General features: G+C 41.3%; 1 protein-coding gene across 3 annotated transcripts in view; it reads right to left on the bottom strand.

Moving 5' to 3' along the window:
* Positions 1-10,271: 10,271 nt before the first annotated feature.
* The window catches only part of LOC106658768 (probable serine/threonine-protein kinase kinX), a 23,323-nt gene continuing 13,127 nt past the window's right edge, over positions 10,272-20,467 (bottom strand). For all 3 annotated transcript variants that reach the window (XM_014380888.2, XM_014380880.2, XM_014380897.2), the window contains exons 3-11: positions 18,307-18,365; positions 14,842-15,050; positions 14,156-14,388; positions 13,778-14,068; positions 12,967-13,301; positions 12,739-12,881; positions 12,276-12,658; positions 11,492-11,726; positions 10,272-11,225 (exon numbers count right to left, since the gene is read on the bottom strand). In XM_014380888.2, coding sequence (XP_014236374.1) covers positions 10,993-11,225; positions 11,492-11,726; positions 12,276-12,658; positions 12,739-12,881; positions 12,967-13,301; positions 13,778-14,068; positions 14,156-14,388; positions 14,842-15,050; positions 18,307-18,365 — 2,121 coding nt within the window. In that variant the 3' untranslated portion in view covers positions 10,272-10,992. The remainder of the gene's footprint in view (positions 11,226-11,491; positions 11,727-12,275; positions 12,659-12,738; positions 12,882-12,966; positions 13,302-13,777; positions 14,069-14,155; positions 14,389-14,841; positions 15,051-18,306; positions 18,366-20,467) is intronic.

Raw genomic sequence — 20,467 nt, 5'->3', positions numbered from 1 at the left:
ACGCGTACAGATAATAATATAATACTATCCTGTGGGGCTCGAAGCTCGAATAAAAAAATAAATCTTAACGAGCAATTATGTCGTTCAACTCGATATTAATACATCAAAGCTTTTCGTCCAACAACTTGTCCACCTGACACGCAGAACAGCTGAAAAAGATACTCATATTTCATATGAGTATGTACAAGTTCGCGGTCGCTTTCTTGGCCCACGTCTCGGTCTTAATTGCTTTAAATTTGCTCTATTTTGATAAGCAGCAGCACTAGCAGCACGTGTAGTATTTCGTATATACACATGTCGTGCTCTCAGTCGCGAGCAGTCGAGTCTCTGCGGCTCATGAATAAATATGCCTGTATTATGTGGAGAGTGCAGAGGACTCGTTGACGAGCGACGACGACGAATCAAGCTCTCGCCTTGACTGCTCGTCTCAACCCTCTCGTACGTCGTACGTACGCGAATGCTGTAAATAATTAATCTCGTCAACTGGTGTAATACGTACTTTCAACTCGCGCCTCGAAACTTTTATCTTTCTTATTTTGTTGTTCTATTCCAATTGCAACAATATGTTTTTGTAAGCTTGTCAGTTTACCTAAGAACTTTTCTACTTGCATCAGCTTACTAGATGGAAAAGCTCGAGGCCGCACGTGACTGTATATTCGTGTGTATGTTCATTCTTAATGTTCGCAACTGTTCGTGCTAAGTTTACTTTTGTCGTATGCGTACCACCTTGAGCTAGTATTGTAGCTCTTCCGGTATATTTTATATCGAACTTTCCGACTGCGTGTCATCTTTACATTGTAAATTCTCCTACCGACTGAGACTGAGCTGCTCCTTACCGCATGGCAATCCCAAAGTCAAGCACATACATTTTTCTCTCTACTCTCATTCCCTCTTCGCTTGTTCTCTCGGCTTCGATGAACAGTTTTTAAACCTCGAAAATTTTCGCTTTTCTTGAATAACTCTCTGTGCGAATATTGCATGATTTCTTATATATCAGAATATCCAATTTTTTCACTGGGCGGACAACATTTCTATTGTCTATTACGAAGATCGCATCGAGGATTGATATAGGAAATCTCACGAAAGCTTGTCCTATACATGCGTGCCGCATCCAATGCGAGGCAGTTACGCTGCGGCACAAAGATATTTGAACGAATGCGCACGCACTCGATTCGCATTGTTGCAGCCACGTAGAGTCAAGAGGGGCGCGGGTAAAGAGCTGCTGGCAAGCTCTACGAAACGGAATAGCAAACGTTACCACGAAACTGAAGGGAGGACGCTGAAGCATCGACGACAAGACGTCGGTTGAAAATCGATTAAGAATCCAAGTGCCGGATACAATTGTCGGCGAGTTGGAGAATAAGAGCGAGATATGCTGCAGAAGCTAGAGCTTGCACGAGTCTGCGCGGGCTTGCAGTAGTTGTCATCCGACGAGGGACTTGAGAGTGTCGCACTGCGGCTGTCAGCGAACTTGTGCAAGCGTGATGTATATCGAGCTAGCGCACATACATCGCCGCAGTAATTGCCTGACCAGACCTCCGTCATCCACCTGCGTATACTCGACGCATGATTTACTCGATCTTGAAGTGTGCGAGAGCCACAGCTGATGTTTCAGCTCGAACAAGACGCCTCGGAAGGATGACATTTTCTGTACTATATGCATAAGAAAATTCACTTTATCAGGTAGATGTAGTCGAGTTCGAGTCTCTTAAATTTTTCACGCGATCTCAACTATACACAAAAAGAATAAAAGGCAAACGTACAAGCATCCATGTGCCACGACGATACGTTTGAAAAAAAGATTAGAAAAAGAGAACACGGCCCTAGTGTCAGGAACTCGTCGAAAGTCCATTCGTTCGCTCACATATCGCACTGAATATAAAATGAAAATTATCAGCGGCACAAGATCCATAAGCGCAAGCTCCAGCGGTCTACGGGGACGAGCACATCGACTATCTATCTATATGTAATATAGCTGCTATACGTATATAACACGTCGTACGGCGTGACGGTGTAATTCTTATTTTTTCGCATCGGCCTTTAAGCAGACGCAACCCCATTATCTCGACGAGTCTCGCTGGCTCTCGCTATCTCTCCACAGCTTTGCCGCCGCACTCGTGCCGCCACAGTCAATACTGCGACTCGGTAGTCTCGCTACGCTCTCGCTTCTTCCTCTGCTTTTTGCCTTCTCTCCGAATGAGCAAAAATGTCCAGTCGTGTGTATACAACCGGCAGCGGCAGCGTGACGAAATATTTTCGCTACTTTTCGCAGCTAAAACCAGCTGGCCGCCGAATTATGATAATAAATATAAAGAAAAATAGCTGCCCGTACATGATATGTACGTGAGCAAGCTTTTCCATATAAAAATGTTCAAAGAAATGAGAGAAGCTCGCAGGGTGCATTCCTGCCCTGTGCATGTATGTGCACTAGCTCTGCCATCTTTCTTCAAGCTCTTATTTTCGGGCATGTTGCCAAAGCGAGACCTTTTCGCTCTCTCTCTCTTTCTCTATGCCAACAACGTTTGCCATTGGACACGTATATATACCATTACTGCAACTACTACTACCATAACAACTGCAGCTACGAACTCTTTTCTTTCCTTACAACTCCTCGTCTTTACATATAATACATTGCAACATTACTTGTTTTTTTTATACGCACTTTCATAAAAGCTGTTTTCGATCAATGAATTCGGTTTTCACTCAGAAAAAATGAACACTCGTTGGTTTTTTTTATTTGTAAATTTAGTTCGCTCGAGGACCGACTAAAACGTAGAAGACAGCGGCAGCGTTCAGCCGAGAAAATGGGTAATTTTCTTGATAGTTTTTACGATTTCCCAAAAGCAAGTGGTGCACTGATAGTTTTTTCATTGAAATTCAAATAAAATACATAGAAATTGTGAAAAAAGATTCGGTTGCTTGAAGAAAAAAAGTATCCGAAATATATATTGGTTGCCTCTTAAAGCGGAGGAAAACTGCAAATTGATGGTACTTGGAAATATCGTTTAGACTACCACAAAAGTCCTGAAACCCAATATTCCCAAATGTCAAGATTTCATGATACTTCTATCATTTAGTGTCTCAAGGCGAACAAAATAACTGAATCAAATATCGTTTTCAATGCGAGCATTTTTCACCGTTTTTCGAGGAGCTTTTTCTATCGCAAAGTGATTTTGATTTAAAATTTTTTGTCAATGTGCTGACCGTCTCGAGCGAGACTCAACTTATTAGACGTCAAAAACTCAACGGCTGCTGTATTGTAACAAATTGAACAATAAGCCGATGCCAGCTGCCGAAAGCAAAATGAGCAAATAGTGTGGGAGATGCTGTTTTGTGAGCTTACAGTTTCGAGCTTATCAATTAGTGCGTAGTGTGGGCCAAGCGAGCGTCTTTCGTTTTTGTCGTGTTACGTCAAAACAGTATCGTTATAGCGATGCAGCGACGATCAAACGTTTTTTTAATTAATCGCGCAACGCTACGATACGCGCTGAAAACCGACAGAAAAAATTAAAAAATAAAACAACGGGATTGGCATTAGCAGGTAGACGCGGTGAAAAAAACTCGAGCGTTGCGGTGCTTTTGCATTCATCCACCGCTGCTGCGTCGACATCCGGTGTACGCAAAGGATTCCGATATTTTAGAGTGTGGCCCTCCCCTGCGGGCCACCTATGTATAATATACGAACGCGTTCGATGCCCTGTGTACAGCAGAAAAGAATAAAAATTGCTATGCACCACGTGCGGCGAGTATGCGGCCACATCCTTTCGATTTAATGAATTTTTAATATCCGGTGCTGCCGTCGATATCTATATGGCGCATAACGTAACGGTGGCGGTAGCAGCGGCGGCACGCAAGTTCCGATATTCTTTCACGTGTGCATAATTCATATGGAATATCGGGTACATCTGTGACAGTATGACGGGGTTAATGGACTTACCGTGAACGGAAGACTACCGATTTTTTTCAATAAGTTTCGCCTGGGCCGATGTGATACTCCTCCGTCGTACTTGACTTTGGGCTCGATCAGCATCTGGCATACCTGTAACATACGAATACTGGCACTCGCGCGACTTATAAACGTTGAGTCTAGCCTTCACACTGGCACAAAAAGTTTTCCTGGTTATTTTTCGGAACGCACACGTGCCGCACCACAGCGCTCGATAACATAACCTGCTCACGAATTTTCATTCGAATGTATGTTTAAGAAACAAAGCGTGCCTGAAGAAGAAAACAACAAACAGAAACAACACCAACCAAAAAGTCATTGTTCACAATGATGCTAACAATTTTCTAGGCACACATTTTCCAAAGTTTTCAAACGGAGCTTTCTGCCCCGGAGAAAAAAGCTCGTCAGCCGATCATGACCATAGCCTGAATGCAACTGAAGGGTTGAAAGCTTTGCTCTGTCTGCGTTGGTGGGTGCAGTGGCCCCAGCCGAATGTGCGATCCTACTCCTCGTGTATTAGAGGGGAGAGACTACCGAAGGCTCCGTTGCTGCTGCTGCCGCCGAGGAGGATTCAGCTCTCTCGCGCCGGCGCGCACTAGATGTGTCAGTGGCTTTCTCGCTATAGTATATATGGACGATTCTCTGGCAAATTCAAGGTCCCAAAAAATTTCTGTTCACATAGAAAACTTTGTGTTTTTTATCTCATAAAAGTCCCAAAATTGTATTATACTATTTCAGACGTGACTTTTAAAAAAAATATCTCGTAGAATTTTTAACTTATTGTTTGAGCTTTCAGGAAAAAATACCTTAAATAGGTCTAAGTACTCTGGGACCTAGCTAATTGAATGAAACTTGAAACTTAAAATCAAAGCGAGTTCTCTTTGGACTTCTATCACCTAAAAGTCAATGGAGCTTTTTCAAGCAATACCAAGACAACACTTAAGTATTAAAAAACGTGCGAAAATTGTCGAAGAAAACTAGCAAAGTTTTTCATATCATAAAGTAAAAAATACTTTTTTGGTGTTTTCCGTTTCACAGAGACTCGGCCGTATGTTATATATATGTATTAAATTGCTCGCCGTACGTTGGTGTAGAGCCCTACAAAGAGCGGTGGTGGTCAGACTATTGCATTCCCTCTCTCACTCTTGCGGGGTGTCACCCTCGCGATTCTCTCTTCGTCGATCTAGGACGTGTGTGTGTGGTATACGTGTATAGAGCGCATGACTGTTTCGCGCCCACGCATACCTATCCTCTTTTAGCACACCAAAAAACGGCATCCCTCTTTCGCACATACATACATACATACATATATACATACATATATACATACTTTATATATATATGCTGGAGCAAAGTTTCTCTCTCTTTCTATCCATCTCTCTTGTGCACCACACATTTCGTACGGCGCGCCCCGTGCCAAGGCGCATGCTTGGGTGGTCAGGGTTTTGAGAATAAGTTATGAATTTTCTTCCACAAACGTAAAATATTTTGAGATATTCATGACGACGTTAAACATAATTTATCAACATCGTAGCGTATTTTTTTTTCTTTTTATGAACTTTTGTTATTTTATTTTAACTTACATTAATTTTGAATAATACTTCATGAACTTTATTTTCACTTTATTTTTTGACTGTTGCGATAGTTATGCTATATGATGAAAAACTTTTACCGAAAATTTTTTCGATGAGAAGCAAATATTATTGGGAGATTTATAATCGTGTGGTTAGCTCTTTCTTTAAAAAGCTCGAATCGCATAGGTAGATTTAAAATAAGACCAATTTGAGAGTTATTAATCTTCAGTAAGCAAGCGCGCATATTAATTCATCGCATTCATTGTAAAAGCCGTTAAAAGCTTGTTAAAATATACCTTCAGTTGACGTTGAGATGATTTGATTGCAAAACGAGCCCTTCGTATGGCCCTTGATGAAAGCTCCTTGCGCAGTGCAAGCTCGAAGATGTTCCATATGGCAGGAGAAGATGCGACGGCTTAGAGCACGCGCGACCTGCTCGTATACGCGACGCGCAGACTCATATTATATAGCGGTACGCGTTGTCGTTGCGCACTTGAATTATATAAAGCTCGGCCGAGGCGTCGGAGCGAACGCGTCACAACTGCATAACAGAGCTTTGTCTCGGCCCCGCGTAGATTCACCGTCTCATCCTTGCGCCAACCACGCCGAGATGCTACAAGCGTCGCTGCGCTGCAGTACCTTACTCTCGCACACCAGGAGAGAAATTGTGCATAATAGCAAAGCCGTCGTCGGAGCTGCTATTCGCCCCGTCGACGTTTAATTGCGTTCAATTGTCTTTCAGGGTGGCAGTGCAGCAGTAGCACAGAAGCTCATTATGTTTCTCCGTGGTCTCTCTCTCACGCGCGCGCACACGCGCGCACACACACACACTCACACATATATATATCAACTATACGCGGGCTTTTCACCGGCTCTCGTGTGTCGCATTAAAGATCTTTTTTCCAGCCCTACCCTTCACAAGCTCCTCTGCACTTGAGTGTGATGATGATTAATAATAAAACTAGAGTGGGCTTTCAATTAAAAAGAGCACCAACCGAGATAGTTAGCGCGAGTGAGAGAGACCCAAAAGTAATTAGTCAAATCGGATGCGTGGAAGGTACTTTGACTCTTGAGCCTGCAACTTTCGAGTACTTTTTAAGAGTATGTCAGCTGAACTTGAATAAATTTCGAATTTTCAAACTTATCAGCTTGAGTAACTATATGCTCCCATTACCTATTTTAAAACGAGTAGTGCGCTGAAGAAATACCAGCAATTTTTGCGATCGTGAAATCGCAAAAATAATCGTGTAAATTATTATCAATCACAATAAATTGAATACATGAGATATAATATGGGGCAAATACACGATAATATTATCTTGAAAAGTCCATTTGCAAAATGAGATGGAGAATGATAAATTAAAGACCAAAAGTTTCTCTCATTCACGTCGAACAATCTTCGCGCAGTTAGTACCCTTGCCTAGCACTCGCAGACTGGCTTCTTCAAATTAATCACCTCGTTACGAGTTTATATATATACATATACATTCACACGCAGGGATGCAGTATATATCTCCAAGTATTTAACCCAGCAAATCTCTTCTTTCTCTCGCTTTTGAACATCTTCTCTCATTCTCTTGCGTCTCGACTTAATCTCCTCTCTTTCTTAGCAGCCGCTGCCCGCTGCGTACACCACTTGGAACAACAACACGCTAAGCGTTGCCTGAGAAATTTTTCGTTGTATTTCAAAAGTTTTGACCCAAGCCACAGAAAGATTAGACATCCGCGTGCCAAAAGTAGTTATAACTAAGCACGTATATATACAAACGCAGCTGTAGGTATATAATAATTATATGTCTCTCAGACCGTGGCCTAAATGAGCCGCGACGAGAGGGTAGTTATCATTTGGCACGCATGCAGCTAATTTTGCGCTAACTAGCCCGACTCTAGTTTCCTCGTGTATGTGTGTATGAAGCAGCGAAGAGGGGTTAACGCACTCAAAACTTATTTTATCAACTAGATTGACGCACTTTATTTCACGCCTAGTCATGGCTACGTGAGCATGTATACTTATGTGGCCATGTTCACAGCTACGAGCTAATTTGCAGATACGCAGAAATGGTTGTTGACTCGATGATTTTTGGTAATTTTTTAGGTGGTTTGGCAACGCGCACTGATGCCGTTGATGCCGGTTGTCCCTTCATATTCCAGTAACGTAATTTTTTTGCACCATCATGCATCTACAGAACCTAAAAAAAGACTCATTAAGATTATTTGCAAAGTTTCATGGTGCATGTAATGTTTCGAAGGTTCCGATAAGGACAAAGTTACAAATAAAAGCAGAAAACGAGTGGAAAGAGAAAAAAGGGTAATAACACGTTTCCCAACTGCAATACAGACGAGTCGTTGGTGGTGGCCAAAAAGCCGTCCCCCTCTTCCCCTTGCACACTCAGTTAAATAGCATAAAAGCTCTAGCGCAGAAAACATAGGAATGCACGGGACACGGGACACGACAACAATTGTTTCAACTAAATAAAACTGACTGGCTTGCTCGCATTTCGTTGACGTTTACGTTCGGGAAATGCACGCGTGCGTGTACGCTTGTGTATACGCCTGCGTATTTGTGCGATCCCTTATCGCTCGGCAGGCAGGCGGGCCAGGTATATACGTACGAGTGTGAGTGAGTGTGGCTGCGGTATGGAATACACGCACGCGTCCAAAGAAACTTTTCCTTGTCCTGCCGAGAAAATACAAGGGCAACTATGAGCAAAAAATACGTCTGTACTCGAATAAAAGTAGAGAAAAAAATGTGTTTTTAGCAAGAGTAATATAGATGAATTTGTCTTTGATGGTGCGACTGATGGAAGTTCATGAAACTAATGAAATGCCTACGTAATTCAAATTACGCTGCATTTTTACAAATTCAATAGATTTATAAAACTCGGTAACATTGTTACCGAGTTTGCGAGAAAATCGAATCAGCAGCAATGAGTGCAATACCTCCAGAAGCTTAACGACTGTGAGTGCGAATAGGCCAATTACAAAAGCCCAACGAAGCACGACAGAGCTATACACGCATCGGGTTAAAGCTCATCTAGTGATACAGTGCACCGACATTTACCGAAATTATGAGATGTAACGTAGGAAGATCTTCTAACGTAGGAGGAAAAGCCATTTATTGAGATTTCAGCTCCCGAACTTTATTTACTGTACTCACGGCGTGTTAATTGCATTTCTCTTCAAGTTTTAATAATATATAACACGGCAGGTATTAGATTTGAGATGAGACGTTGTTACGATCGATAAAAGCTCGAGCCACCAGCTGCGATGGCGTGTAGAGCCAGGCGTTACATAGCCGAGACGAATACGCCTAGATCATCGTAACCGTTTAATGCGTTGCTTGGTGCTCGTATGTAGTGGTGCCCCTCGCGCCCAAGACGCTCTATTACCTCGCTAGCGAGGTTTTAGAAGATTAGACGCGGGATAGCCCTTAGACTCGCTTATCTCGGCATTTGCTGGTGCCAAGTCATTACCATACCTATCCAACGCACCTACAAACGCCCACGTATTCTCAACTATAGAAGCTCGCACTCGAGTAGTTTTGCGCCTACGAATTGTATTACGTATATCTCGCGTACGCAAAGATTAAGGGATAGGCCGCTTTACAATTGCACGCATGCAGTTATTTATTTCTAATTGATGCAGACGACACAAAAGCTCGTTTTACCCGCAAGCTTTCCAAGTATAATCGTCTAAATCTGCAAAGGAAGATCGATGAGTCCTACGCTCGGAAGTGTGCGTACACATGTTAAAAAGTCATGGGCCATTCGCCTTACTGCATTAGCTTTTTTTTCATCGCTCACCTTGATTCAACTATGGGTTTTCCAAAACTATGCAAAATCAAACTCCCATCCGAAGAGCGAATCAAGTTTCTTGCTTACTGGGCCATCTCAACTTTGTCAAGACATCAGGCGTGAAAAAAACTCATCTCCGGACGTTTACGCTCACAGGTGTGTATATCCACCTTCGCACATGTATATAGACCAGTCAGACTCCAATAGATACATACATACAGATATCCGAATGACATTTACTTTGGAATTTTTTCAAAGCTTGCAAATATACGCGTACTCGCAAGTGAGCGTGAACTTTTCCTGCAGCTCTTCTTTTTGTTTCTCTCTTCTTCTTTCTTTCTGGCATATATACATACATCCTCAAACTCAAAAGCGTTGCAACGCAAAGAACTCCGAAGGTAGGCTCCTACCGGTCCTTTTATACTTCCCCAAGCTACTACAAAACTTTTCTCTCATCTTCTTTCAAAGAAAAAGAAGGAGACAGAAACAGAGACAGAGAGAAAAACGTAGAAGCAGAAAAAAAGTTTCTTCTCCTGGACTAATTTCTTCGCTTATGCAACTTTGATTCTTAAACTCGGGCTCATTTGCTGCCAAGCTGCTAAGGGAGAGGCGAATCTTCTTTATATTCAATGAGCGAATTTAGAGGTGAGTTTATGTGCGGTCGAGTTTTCTTTTTTTATCGTCGTTACTACTTCAGCTTCTTGTCCAGTTTGCTAAGGTAGGCGGGCACAGTTTTATTTTCTTGCCGAGTCTTTCTTTTAATTTAATAAATTTGAATTTATGGTGCAATTTTGTTAAAAAAAACTCTCCACCTAATTTATACAGAACATTAGATGCAGTAGAAATTGAGGCAAATTAATTGCTCTCAAAACTCGAATAAATTTAAAACTGAAATTAAAAAACATTTTTGAAATGACGTACAAAAAGTTTGCCAATGAAATAAGAAACAGGTGATAATTATCATTATTTTCACGAAATAAATGTATACATATTTTATTTACTTAAGTACACAAACTTTGAAGAGATATTCAAGCGTTGTATGCGTGACATTGTAAGTCCAAATGCAATTTTCTACATCAGTAAAAGATTGACTTACACGGGCTTAGGGAAACATTGCGATACATTAATACTTATTAGCAACTATTTTACAATAATAACAAAGATTACAGATTTTTTCGAGTCTATTTACAATAAAAAGCTCACGCATTATTAGCGTTGCAGCAAATTTTGAATAAATATTAATGAGTTTATCGTTTTGATTTTGTATTAACAGTAAATACTTTTAATTTATATCGATTACATCAAACATAAGCACAAAAGAATACATAAATTTATATAGGGACTTTATTCGCGTGTAACCATGATCGTTTGACAATCACCACTGCTAAAAAAACCACTGCCCTACATTACATGAACAATAAAATCTGTACAACCTTTATTGAAAGGTAGTTACGATTAAAAGGTTATTATCACAACGCGCTAGAACATAAAATTAATTTTTTTATACGAATAATACAACGAATGAGGCACTTTCACGCGTTTTACGCGGCTTACTTGCATATATTTACAAAACTGCAATTAATGATCTCTCGATATGTTGGATAACATGTCGGGAAGAGTAAAAATTGAAACGTAAGAAAATTGTCAGCAGGAATAAAACAGTTCAGTTTTTAAATGTTTAAATTAATCGATCCTCATTATTAGTGAACGTGATGCAGAGTAGTTGTTCATTCTGCGACGCGTCGGAGTTGTCGTTGTTGCTGGAGTTTAGATTGGACGACTTCGTACGGTGACGTCTTCGCGGTGGAGTTGGCACGATCAGAGCTGATGGCTCCTCTATCAAACTTATGCGTTGAAGACGGCTTGGCTTCTCCGGCGCCTCGTCTGCTATTATCGATGCCTTGTTGTTCTCTTCGATTTCGAGCAGAAGGACGAAAAAAAAAATCATTATTGCGAATGCACTATTGGTAATATCGGTAGTATATAAATACAAAATGTTTCTTATTTTCTTAATTAAAGATTTTGTTCTTGGGACATCTTACATCATGAAAAATAAAGTGAAATATTATTTAGGATAAAAAAATTTCCACCACAAATATATTTAACTACGCTAGTCGATAGTCGAAAAATTAGAAAAACTATATAATACTTTTTGCTCGAAACGTAAAATCACTTACTGATTATAGACTCGACTGTATTGACGATATCGTTGGCGTAAAGCTCATGTAGGGGCTTGTTCCAAAGTTGCTGCTCGGTCATAGAATTTTGGGCATCAATTCTCGCCCTATGTTTCTTTTCCTGCTGGTCGAGAGCAGCTTCCAGTTGATCCAGACACTTGTCATCGTCCATCTCATCCTCCCTTTCGTCGTCGTCCTTTCCTTCGGTCTTTCCATTCGCTGACGAAGCTTCCGCCTGAACAAACGCCACGATGGAATTCAAAAAAGAGAGAAAGACTTGTTGAATACACAGGCACGTAGGAAACTCGAGAATAGAGTGAGATAGAAAGAAAATGTCACAGTAGTCTTTAATGAGAATCAGCGAGTGGCGAGGAGAAAAAACGATTTTATGGATTCGGATGGTAATTTAATTATTCTGGCTTCTTTGTGCTAGTTCTGAAGCCACTGCTTCTGAGCAAAAGTGTGTATGAGAGAGAGAGAGAGACTATTATGAAAGTCAAGGAAGTTTTCACTTTTCAAAATCGCGCCAGTCTTGCAGTCGCAGGAAGAAGCACCACGTTAAAGAGGCTGCAAACTCTCGACTTTTGGTAGTTGTCTTCGAGCTGCTATAATTTGACCGCACTTTACACTCACAAAATATGAATTATTAATGTGGAATCAAAGTGAAAAGCTTAACGACACTTTAGCCTTATAGTGATCGCGCAAAAAGTGTCAATATTGACATGAGACTTTTTGATGGTGGCTTGCTTGTAAATTTTATGTTGCGATCGAAGTCAAAACTTACAAATTTCTTTAGGATTTCTTGGCTGTTTTTTTCATCGTACTTGGCTTCAATCGTTGCATGCAAATCGTCCACACGCTCGACCTTATTTTCGTAAATTTCTCTCTGATTCTTATCAGGCAGCTTTGAAAAAAAGTCTTCGAAATTTTGCTTTTCGGTTATTGAGTGTTCGACATTGTTCTGGCACTTTTCCTCGGCAGCGCTTAATGAAACTTCGCTCTTGCTTCTGACTTGTTCCGGAATTTCCAATTGCTCGATTTCGTCCCCGTCGACTTTGAGCATTGCTTGAGGTAACGATTCTTCGGATATAGTTCGTTGAATCCCCGAAGGACATTCGCTCAGAAGCGATGATTCTATTTTATGTGGTGTCTCTACACCGACTATATCTGTTGATTACGAGGCATAATTGTTTATCCAATTAATAAACATTTGACATTTGTATACATAATATTAAGATGAGGCTTACCTTGAGGTATATCAGTGTGCTTCGTAGGCTCGTCCGAGGTGTCGACGAGCACGCGGCTTTCGCTCTTCGATGCGTAACCTGCATCTTGGGACGGTCGTTCGACCTCTAGAGGTAACTTTTCGGTAAGCAACGACTTTTGTGATCTGCAAAAACGCGGGTAAACAATTAAAACCTGCAAATCAAGCCGTCTTCGTGCTGGCTTCAGTAATATGAAATGCGACAGTAAACCTATTTTCCTCGCTGCCAAAATCGGCGTCGAGACTGCGCTCAGATTTGACGGGCACATCTTGGACCATCGATAAGTCGTGAGTATCAGTCGGCCCACGTTTTCTCGGCGAGTCGACAGGTGTTGAGGTTTCTGGCTCGTTGTAAAATTCCAAAAAAGAATCGACGTTGGCCGAATCGATGCTCAAATCTGCTTTATCCACGCTGGATTGCTCGAGATCAGACGTCTTGCTCTTTTTTCTATCTCCGTTTTCCTCGTCCTCTCGCTCGGCTGGCGGAACAGTCGGAGCAGCGACTAAGCCCGGTGTCGTTCGAGCGAAGAATAGCCTCTCGGGGGCCTATACGCGAACATATACAGACACACCAGATGGGAATATAAGGAATGAAAAGCAGATTTAAATTTCGCAGGTATAAAACTTTTTCATTGATCCGAAACCACTATAGGCGGCTATTGAGAATATAATACATATATTCGCGTGGCACGTGAAACTTTTTATCGAAGCCTTTTCTCCAAGTATTACTGCTCTCGAGCTGGTACGCTCAAGAGCTCATAGAGCATATATAGCTATGGACATAACGCCTCGTCTATATCTCGATTCTCGACTCGGCAATATTGGCTTTTGCTTTATCTTAGGTGAACTTGTACAATATTTTTCCTTCAAGCGCTATCGGGTCAAATAAAACAGAAGACTCGTGTATATATAGCTGAGCTCTCAAGAGAGAGAGGCAAAGAAATACGACGTGCGACCAACACGCGAGCTTCATCGATCTATACCCGTAATCAGCTAAATAATAAATCGATCAATGCTAGTACCTTTTGCGGACCGAGAGACACGTCGCGCGGCAACGAGCTCGTTTTGACGTGTCTCGGAGGTCGTTTGGCCGCCACCGCCTCCTCGTCGTTCTCCTGCTGCTGCTGCTGCTTATGTGGTTGCTCTTGCTGTTGCTGCTGCTCATACTGCTCGAGTGATAAATCAGTCACGTTGGGTAAGCTAGTTGCTGTAAAGCTACGACTAGTTGATTTTGAACGCTGCTCGTTGCGCAACATCTTTTCCAAAATCGACGCTTCCGACGCTGTGGCATTTTCATTCAGCTCCCTCTCCAGCTACAACATTTATTTTACAAATTAATTAAATTCAACTGATTATTATTTCAAGTTGCTATAGGGATTTGCGATGGCGCGCTCACTCACCGCTACGAACTCTTCGTCGGATTCGTTAGCCAATGTAGAGTTCTGCAGGCCGCTTGTACCATCGCCGCTCGATCTGCTCCTGTCGGTCAGCTGACTATAAAGTGGCTCGGGCTCCTCGTCCGGTTTCGGTGGCAACGGACGACGATCCCTGTGACGTCTTCTACGAGGCGGTGGAACCGGCGCGCCGTCCGATATAATGCTCGTATACGTTCCATTACTGCTGCCGTTCAACCCTGTAAATAATTCAATGAGATCCGTCAATAAGACGATGCATCAATTCAATGCAGGCAAGTGATGTATACACGCACGAGCCTGTGCGCTCGAGAACATTATTTCCGTTACATTTGACGCGCATCATTATTTTTGCTGGTTTATACAGCGCTTATACATGCGTACAAGTGCGTGCAAAGGCCGTACATATAAACATCCATTGAGTCGTGCGGCTTGACAGATTGGACAGCTTATAGGGCGAGAGAGAGAGATTAGGATGATTCTGTTTGATAAATGGACTCGGAACACGAAGCTCCGGACGTAGCTTTCCACGTGATGTACCTCCTGATCCAATGGCTACGCGAATGCATACATCGCACATACGAACGCGTTCTCATATTGTTTGCGCGTGCCAAACGCGAGTAGCAGCAAAATAGAAAGTCAAAAAAATGCTACAATGTGTGCGCTGTACTGACCATTGGACTTGTTAAAGTCGTAGCAGGCGCTACGCTGCTGCTTGGCGCTGTGCACCTTCAGAATGACGCTGGATCTGGGCTCGCACGGAACCTCGAGATTCACGTCCACCCACTCGCTCGGATGGAAGGGCCTGTCGACCGAGTCGATGCTGTGACCTCTCAGAAGGAAAGAGGAATGTGGCGGCGAGCTTGAATAATCCATCTCCGAGCTGAAACAAACGGATGGAAAGTGAAAATAAAAAAAAAGGTAACATTTATTCTTCAGTAAGACGAAATAAAACCGCAGCGGCCAATTCATTGGCAAAGATCTTCCTCATAAATAGTAGATTGCTTACTTCGGGATCAACGAAAAACTAGAAAGCCTCGGAGCACGTGTAATTATAAATGCTAATAAAGAAATTTTTCACGAATAAACCCTGTGAAAAAAAAATTTCGAATAATATTGATAAAAACATTTTTTTACACGATGTAACTTTTAAAGTAATCAATGAGTCTTTACGTTTTTGGTCTTAAATTAAAACTTAACATCTCAACTTTCAAACTCACTGCTCGAGTATGTTAGAAACATACTTTATTCCTTGAAAAAATCAGGAAAAATAAGATGAAAAAACAATGTTTCAAAAAAAAAGAAGCCAAGTATATAAAACATGCTTTCCCAAAATCTTGATTTTGTCCCACTAAAGAATTAAGGAATGTACGTATGTGGGTGCACGCGGCAGCTTCGTCCTACCCCTTGTATTAGAGGTATTAGAGGGGGTAATTAATAGTCGACGTCCGACACGCTCGTAAGTAAACGCTTTTATTTAGACAATATTATATAGAGTCAAGACAACTTGTTCGAGCTGTATGTATTATATCTATTATTTTTATTTATATATTATTATAAAAACAATTTCTGCTCTGATCAACTTGTTTAGACCATACGAGTTTTTCAATTCATTAGAATTTTCCGGAACTGTTTCGGAAAAAAAGTGCAACAGCTTTTTCACTAGAAATTTTCCAAGATTTTCGAGAAAAAAATACTACAAAAGAATCGGATTGATCATTTTGGGAATTTGCTACTATAGAAGAAAACACAAAAGGCAAAATCTAATCGAGATAGATCCAAAATTTCATCGCTAAAAAACAATAAGTTTTTCTTGCGAGCAGAAAAAAATTTTTTTGAAACCCTCAGTTTCAATTTCACAGAGAATCGGCCACTTATTATACCTATTTTCTTTCGCTAAAGCGACAAGTGAATAGTCCAAGCTTGAACCAAAATGTACGTGTCCTTCGTTATACACTGAGCGTGCTAAGGAGTTTAATTAGTCGCTGCCTATATAATTATGCTACAACTGTAGACGTGTGATTATTGCAGCTTTAGCCAACAATGATTGTTTTACTGCACACTTAAAAGCACTCTCGGTTGCTTATCCATCGGTAATTCGAGGATCGATGAGCAGCTAACGGCTCTGATTTTCTTTATTCTCGCTATCTACGTTGTTTTTTAGCGGCTCGTTTTCTGACGAACGCGTCTCAATGAATATAATGGATCAATTTCATCGTCGAAATAATCTATCATTAGTAATTCTTTTTCTTATGTGCGATGATATTTGTATTTTGTATCGATATGCTCAGCCTAGAAAAAATCCATCTTATAAAGTGTTCATTGCTGAAAGTCACGTGCTGTATACTGTCCCGAAGAGCTAAAAAAAGCTATTGTTTCAACGTTGCCTCGTGGTATTGTCTAGAGCGCCCGCGCGTTATATATTTTTAATCAAGTCCATGGAACGAATAATTTGAATTCGTGATCTCGATTTCCAGAGTGCGGATACATCATAAATTTGCCTATAAAGTCGAAAAACGATCCATTGTTCTCGATAAATTTCCACGGGTGCGCACAAGCGGCTTGGTTCGGGTTTGACTCTATTCTACTCCGTCAGTGCATGCACACCGACGTTCATATAGATTATCGCAGCAAGTACGTTATACGCAGCAACATAATGGCATCAGCCTGCTCTAAAAGCGTGACTTTATACAACGTAACTTTTTTTTTATTTATAAATATCGCCGCGTGAATTACGAGCTCGCGATGACGCTCTCTCCATCCGCGAAATAATATAACAACGATGCGTTGAATTTTGGGTCGCGAGGCGCGCGTGAAAATGCGCTACGAGCTTCGTGCACGGAGGAAAATGAACGAACAACCCGATAAACAACGTTTTACCCACATACATCGTCGCGAGAGAATCGATTATGGCGAACGAGTTTTACTCGCGCGCCCATACTTTTTCTACGTTTCTCTAGTTGCATTGCTAGCAACTAGATAACTAGATCAAATTTCTTGCAACCATTTGCGGCGAGCCATGTGCTACCGCAGTAACATCGGCAACAAAAAAACAACCAAATGCCAATCAACTTTCCAACGGATTCCTGCATGTGCCCACAATGAGCTCGTGTTTAAACGATCAAAGTCAAAGAAACTAATGCGTATGCCATAGGTAAAGGCATACTTGCAGCTCGCGTATCTGCTCGAGTATCGATCCGCGAGAGCGCAGCGAGGAGCGTAAAAAAGCCGATAAATGTGGGTCGTACAAAAAAAACCGGACCTCTCGATTTTCTACGAGGAATCTCGTGCGACAACTTGGACGGCGACGGTGCGCAATCACCGGACGTTTCACTGCACAGGCTTGGTTAAATATATCCTTGCTGCAGCTGGGCTCGATAACATTTTTCACCCTAATGTATGCATCGTGTCAATTTGTCGATGAGTCATTGCATCATTTTTACGAGTACTTATTAACATTAAACGATATTTGTCTTGCACCTGCGTAAAAGCTCGAAGCTTTGTCATGCTTTGGTTTGCTCATTAACACACTTATAATATACGAAATGCACTTGGACGAGTGCTCCAGGCTAATCTGTCGTTTTACCATGCTCTCTCTCGCTCTCTCATTCTATGTGCACGTGGACGCTTGTTATCGTTAATTAAAACGCCTGTAACTGACGCGTACATCCAATATACATATATAATATTCACACGCACACACAATCACAGGCAGACTGTTATGTTTTCCAATATCACGGCCTGATAAAGTATACGTATACATGTACGTAACGCGAGCGAGGGCAATCTCCAACACGTATAAGCAGTATTCACGCGAAAGGTTCCCCGCACGCGGTAATGGGCCATTGGCCAGAGACGTATATACATTCACCCACACAGACGTATACGCGCGCTATTTATCGTAAGCACGCCTGTAGCTGGACGTTACATTCAATCGCAGCTGCATTATGTATACACATAATATCTACTTCACATGCAACTACCCCTTATAGCACGTGTGTTCGTAATTTTTCTTCTTCCAAATCCTTTTCCACTTTTTTACTTCGAGGCTTGAGCCGTAATTTGTCTCCAATAGCCACGCATTTTTTTGAACTATAAATGAAAAAATTAAAGCTTATATCAAAGATGATTGAACGTACCTGGAAACCCTCTGAGTTGCTCCGAGAACCGAACCTTCTTCCTTGAGGCTGGGGTATATCTGCAAGATATTAAAGTTTCATTTATTATTAATTCAGTCAATGCATTTTCATAAATGTATCAAACGAAACAATCGCTCTTGAGCTTGTGTTATGCAATAATACAATATAACATTAAGAATATTTATTTTTCTTGAAAGTGCCAATCGTAAAAGTGATTTACTCGTGCAAGCTATGCGTAAATTTATGTGTTATTCGTTACTAGTAAAGGTGCGCGAGAGCTGCAAGTTGCATAGAAGCAGCTCAGACTGTACAGATGCGTGCGCAACACATAATAAAGACGTTTCCTTATAATAAACAGTAATCTTCATTTTTACGCACAGCCTCGTATAATTGAACAGGCATGTCGCGAAGATCCTATACCATATAATAAGACGTTAATGTTCGTGCGCAGTGGTCGCAAATATGAAAAGTATCAACGACCCTTTGCCTTTTTTTATTACTTTCCTCACTTTTTGAGTGTCGTACCGACGATCGATCGTTGTAGCGTTGCTCGAAAGAACGCATTTCTCATGTACGTACGAGTGTCTGCAAAAGAAGAAGAAAGCATTCGACGTGCATAACGATTAATAACTAGGTAGCAGCAAACAGTTTTGCGGTGCCTCGCTCATTCACACCCAGCCGAGGGAGACAAAGAAAGAGAGAGTCAGAATCCACTATACCTATAATAAAGCAACGTTCTCGCGAGACGGTGCAGCATCCGTGTAGGAATAGCTACTGCACACAGGGCGCGACGAGCGCTAACGAAACAAGCTAACTGCATTATATCTCGCAGACGCTCTTCTCTCCTTGCTCGCTTTTATCGCCTAAAGAGTCTCTCGAAAATTGCTTCGCTCTCCGTACGCCAGCAGTTTCGCCTACCTCGACTCTCGTTCAGCTACCGGCTATACATATATTCATGTCCGCGCACGTATATGACGAGGCGACGATGATTATATTCTTTTTTTTCTCTCCTTTTTTTTCGTCAAATTTATTGGCCTGACCTCGTACTTTTTTACTCCAATTTCTTATTATGCAGTACGCGCAGTTCGCGGAGTCGAGTACAGCTCGGCGATCTATCGCATAATTACTCAACGCCGCTACCCTATCCATTATTTAGACTTTTTTTATCGCTTCTTTCCCTTTCATGACACTTTCACTTTGCTCTTTTTACTTCCCCCCTTCTCTTCACTTTGCTGTACTCGTCTGGTCACACTACATCGAATTGATTTGTAAACAGCGATCTTATAACCGATTTACGATATCATTCTCGCTACGCGAGTAGCTTGATCGTGATCACAAGACACTGTCAGGTGAATTTACACGCTACTCGTAGCATAAAATAAAAACAGTTTTTAAGTATGTATAAATCAATTTCATCTGTAGCTTCCTTCTACAGCAAGCTGCATGCTACAAATGAAAAAAGCAAAGAAAGCTGAGCTCTTTTAGTAATAAACTAGTACGTTATCAACAAAAAACCGATGTCAATTCATTATTTCATACCCCATCTAATAAAAAGTGGGGTGCAAAGAGTAAATTGCATTATTCTGAGTACATACCAAACTCTATGAAAAAGCAAAAGTATAACAACTTTTTATTTTGAGCGTAACTTTCATATTATTCAGTAAATCTCTACGTTTTTGGTGTCGAATTAATGCTTTACTGCTCTGTTTATATAATAACTAGCGACCCCGTCGTGGCTTCGCCCACGTTCAATTTTTTCAACAAATTCGACTGCCTAAAAGATCTTAAACAGGCCACGTCAAATGCTTAGTAGGAAATGTAAAAGTTGAGTCCACACACTTGTAAAACTTGAATAGCGTAATAACACATGTACACATCAAATACAATGTATTCCGATTCACCGCGTGTAAAAAAAACAACTGCTTTCGGTCTTTTTTATAACCATTAATCGGGCAAGGGGCGAGCGAGCGCGCAAAGTGGTAAAATACGAAAAAAATTCTGAACTCAAAAATAAATAAGCAAATAATGGTTTGAATATGATAGAAACCTGCGCAGTGGTATAATAAATACGTGGTAGAAATTTCAAGCCGATTGGACAAATAGTTTTTGAGATCATAAAGGACAAACAGACACCAACTTCGCTTTATATATATAGATAACC

The sequence above is a fragment of the Trichogramma pretiosum genome, unplaced genomic scaffold (genome assembly GCF_000599845.2).
Source record: "Trichogramma pretiosum strain Unisexual culture from Peru unplaced genomic scaffold, Tpre_2.0 scaffold16, whole genome shotgun sequence".
Taxonomy (NCBI): domain Eukaryota; kingdom Metazoa; phylum Arthropoda; class Insecta; order Hymenoptera; family Trichogrammatidae; genus Trichogramma; species Trichogramma pretiosum.
The sequence above is the reverse complement of the archived record's forward strand: the minus strand, read 5'-3'. Positions and strand labels throughout refer to the sequence as shown.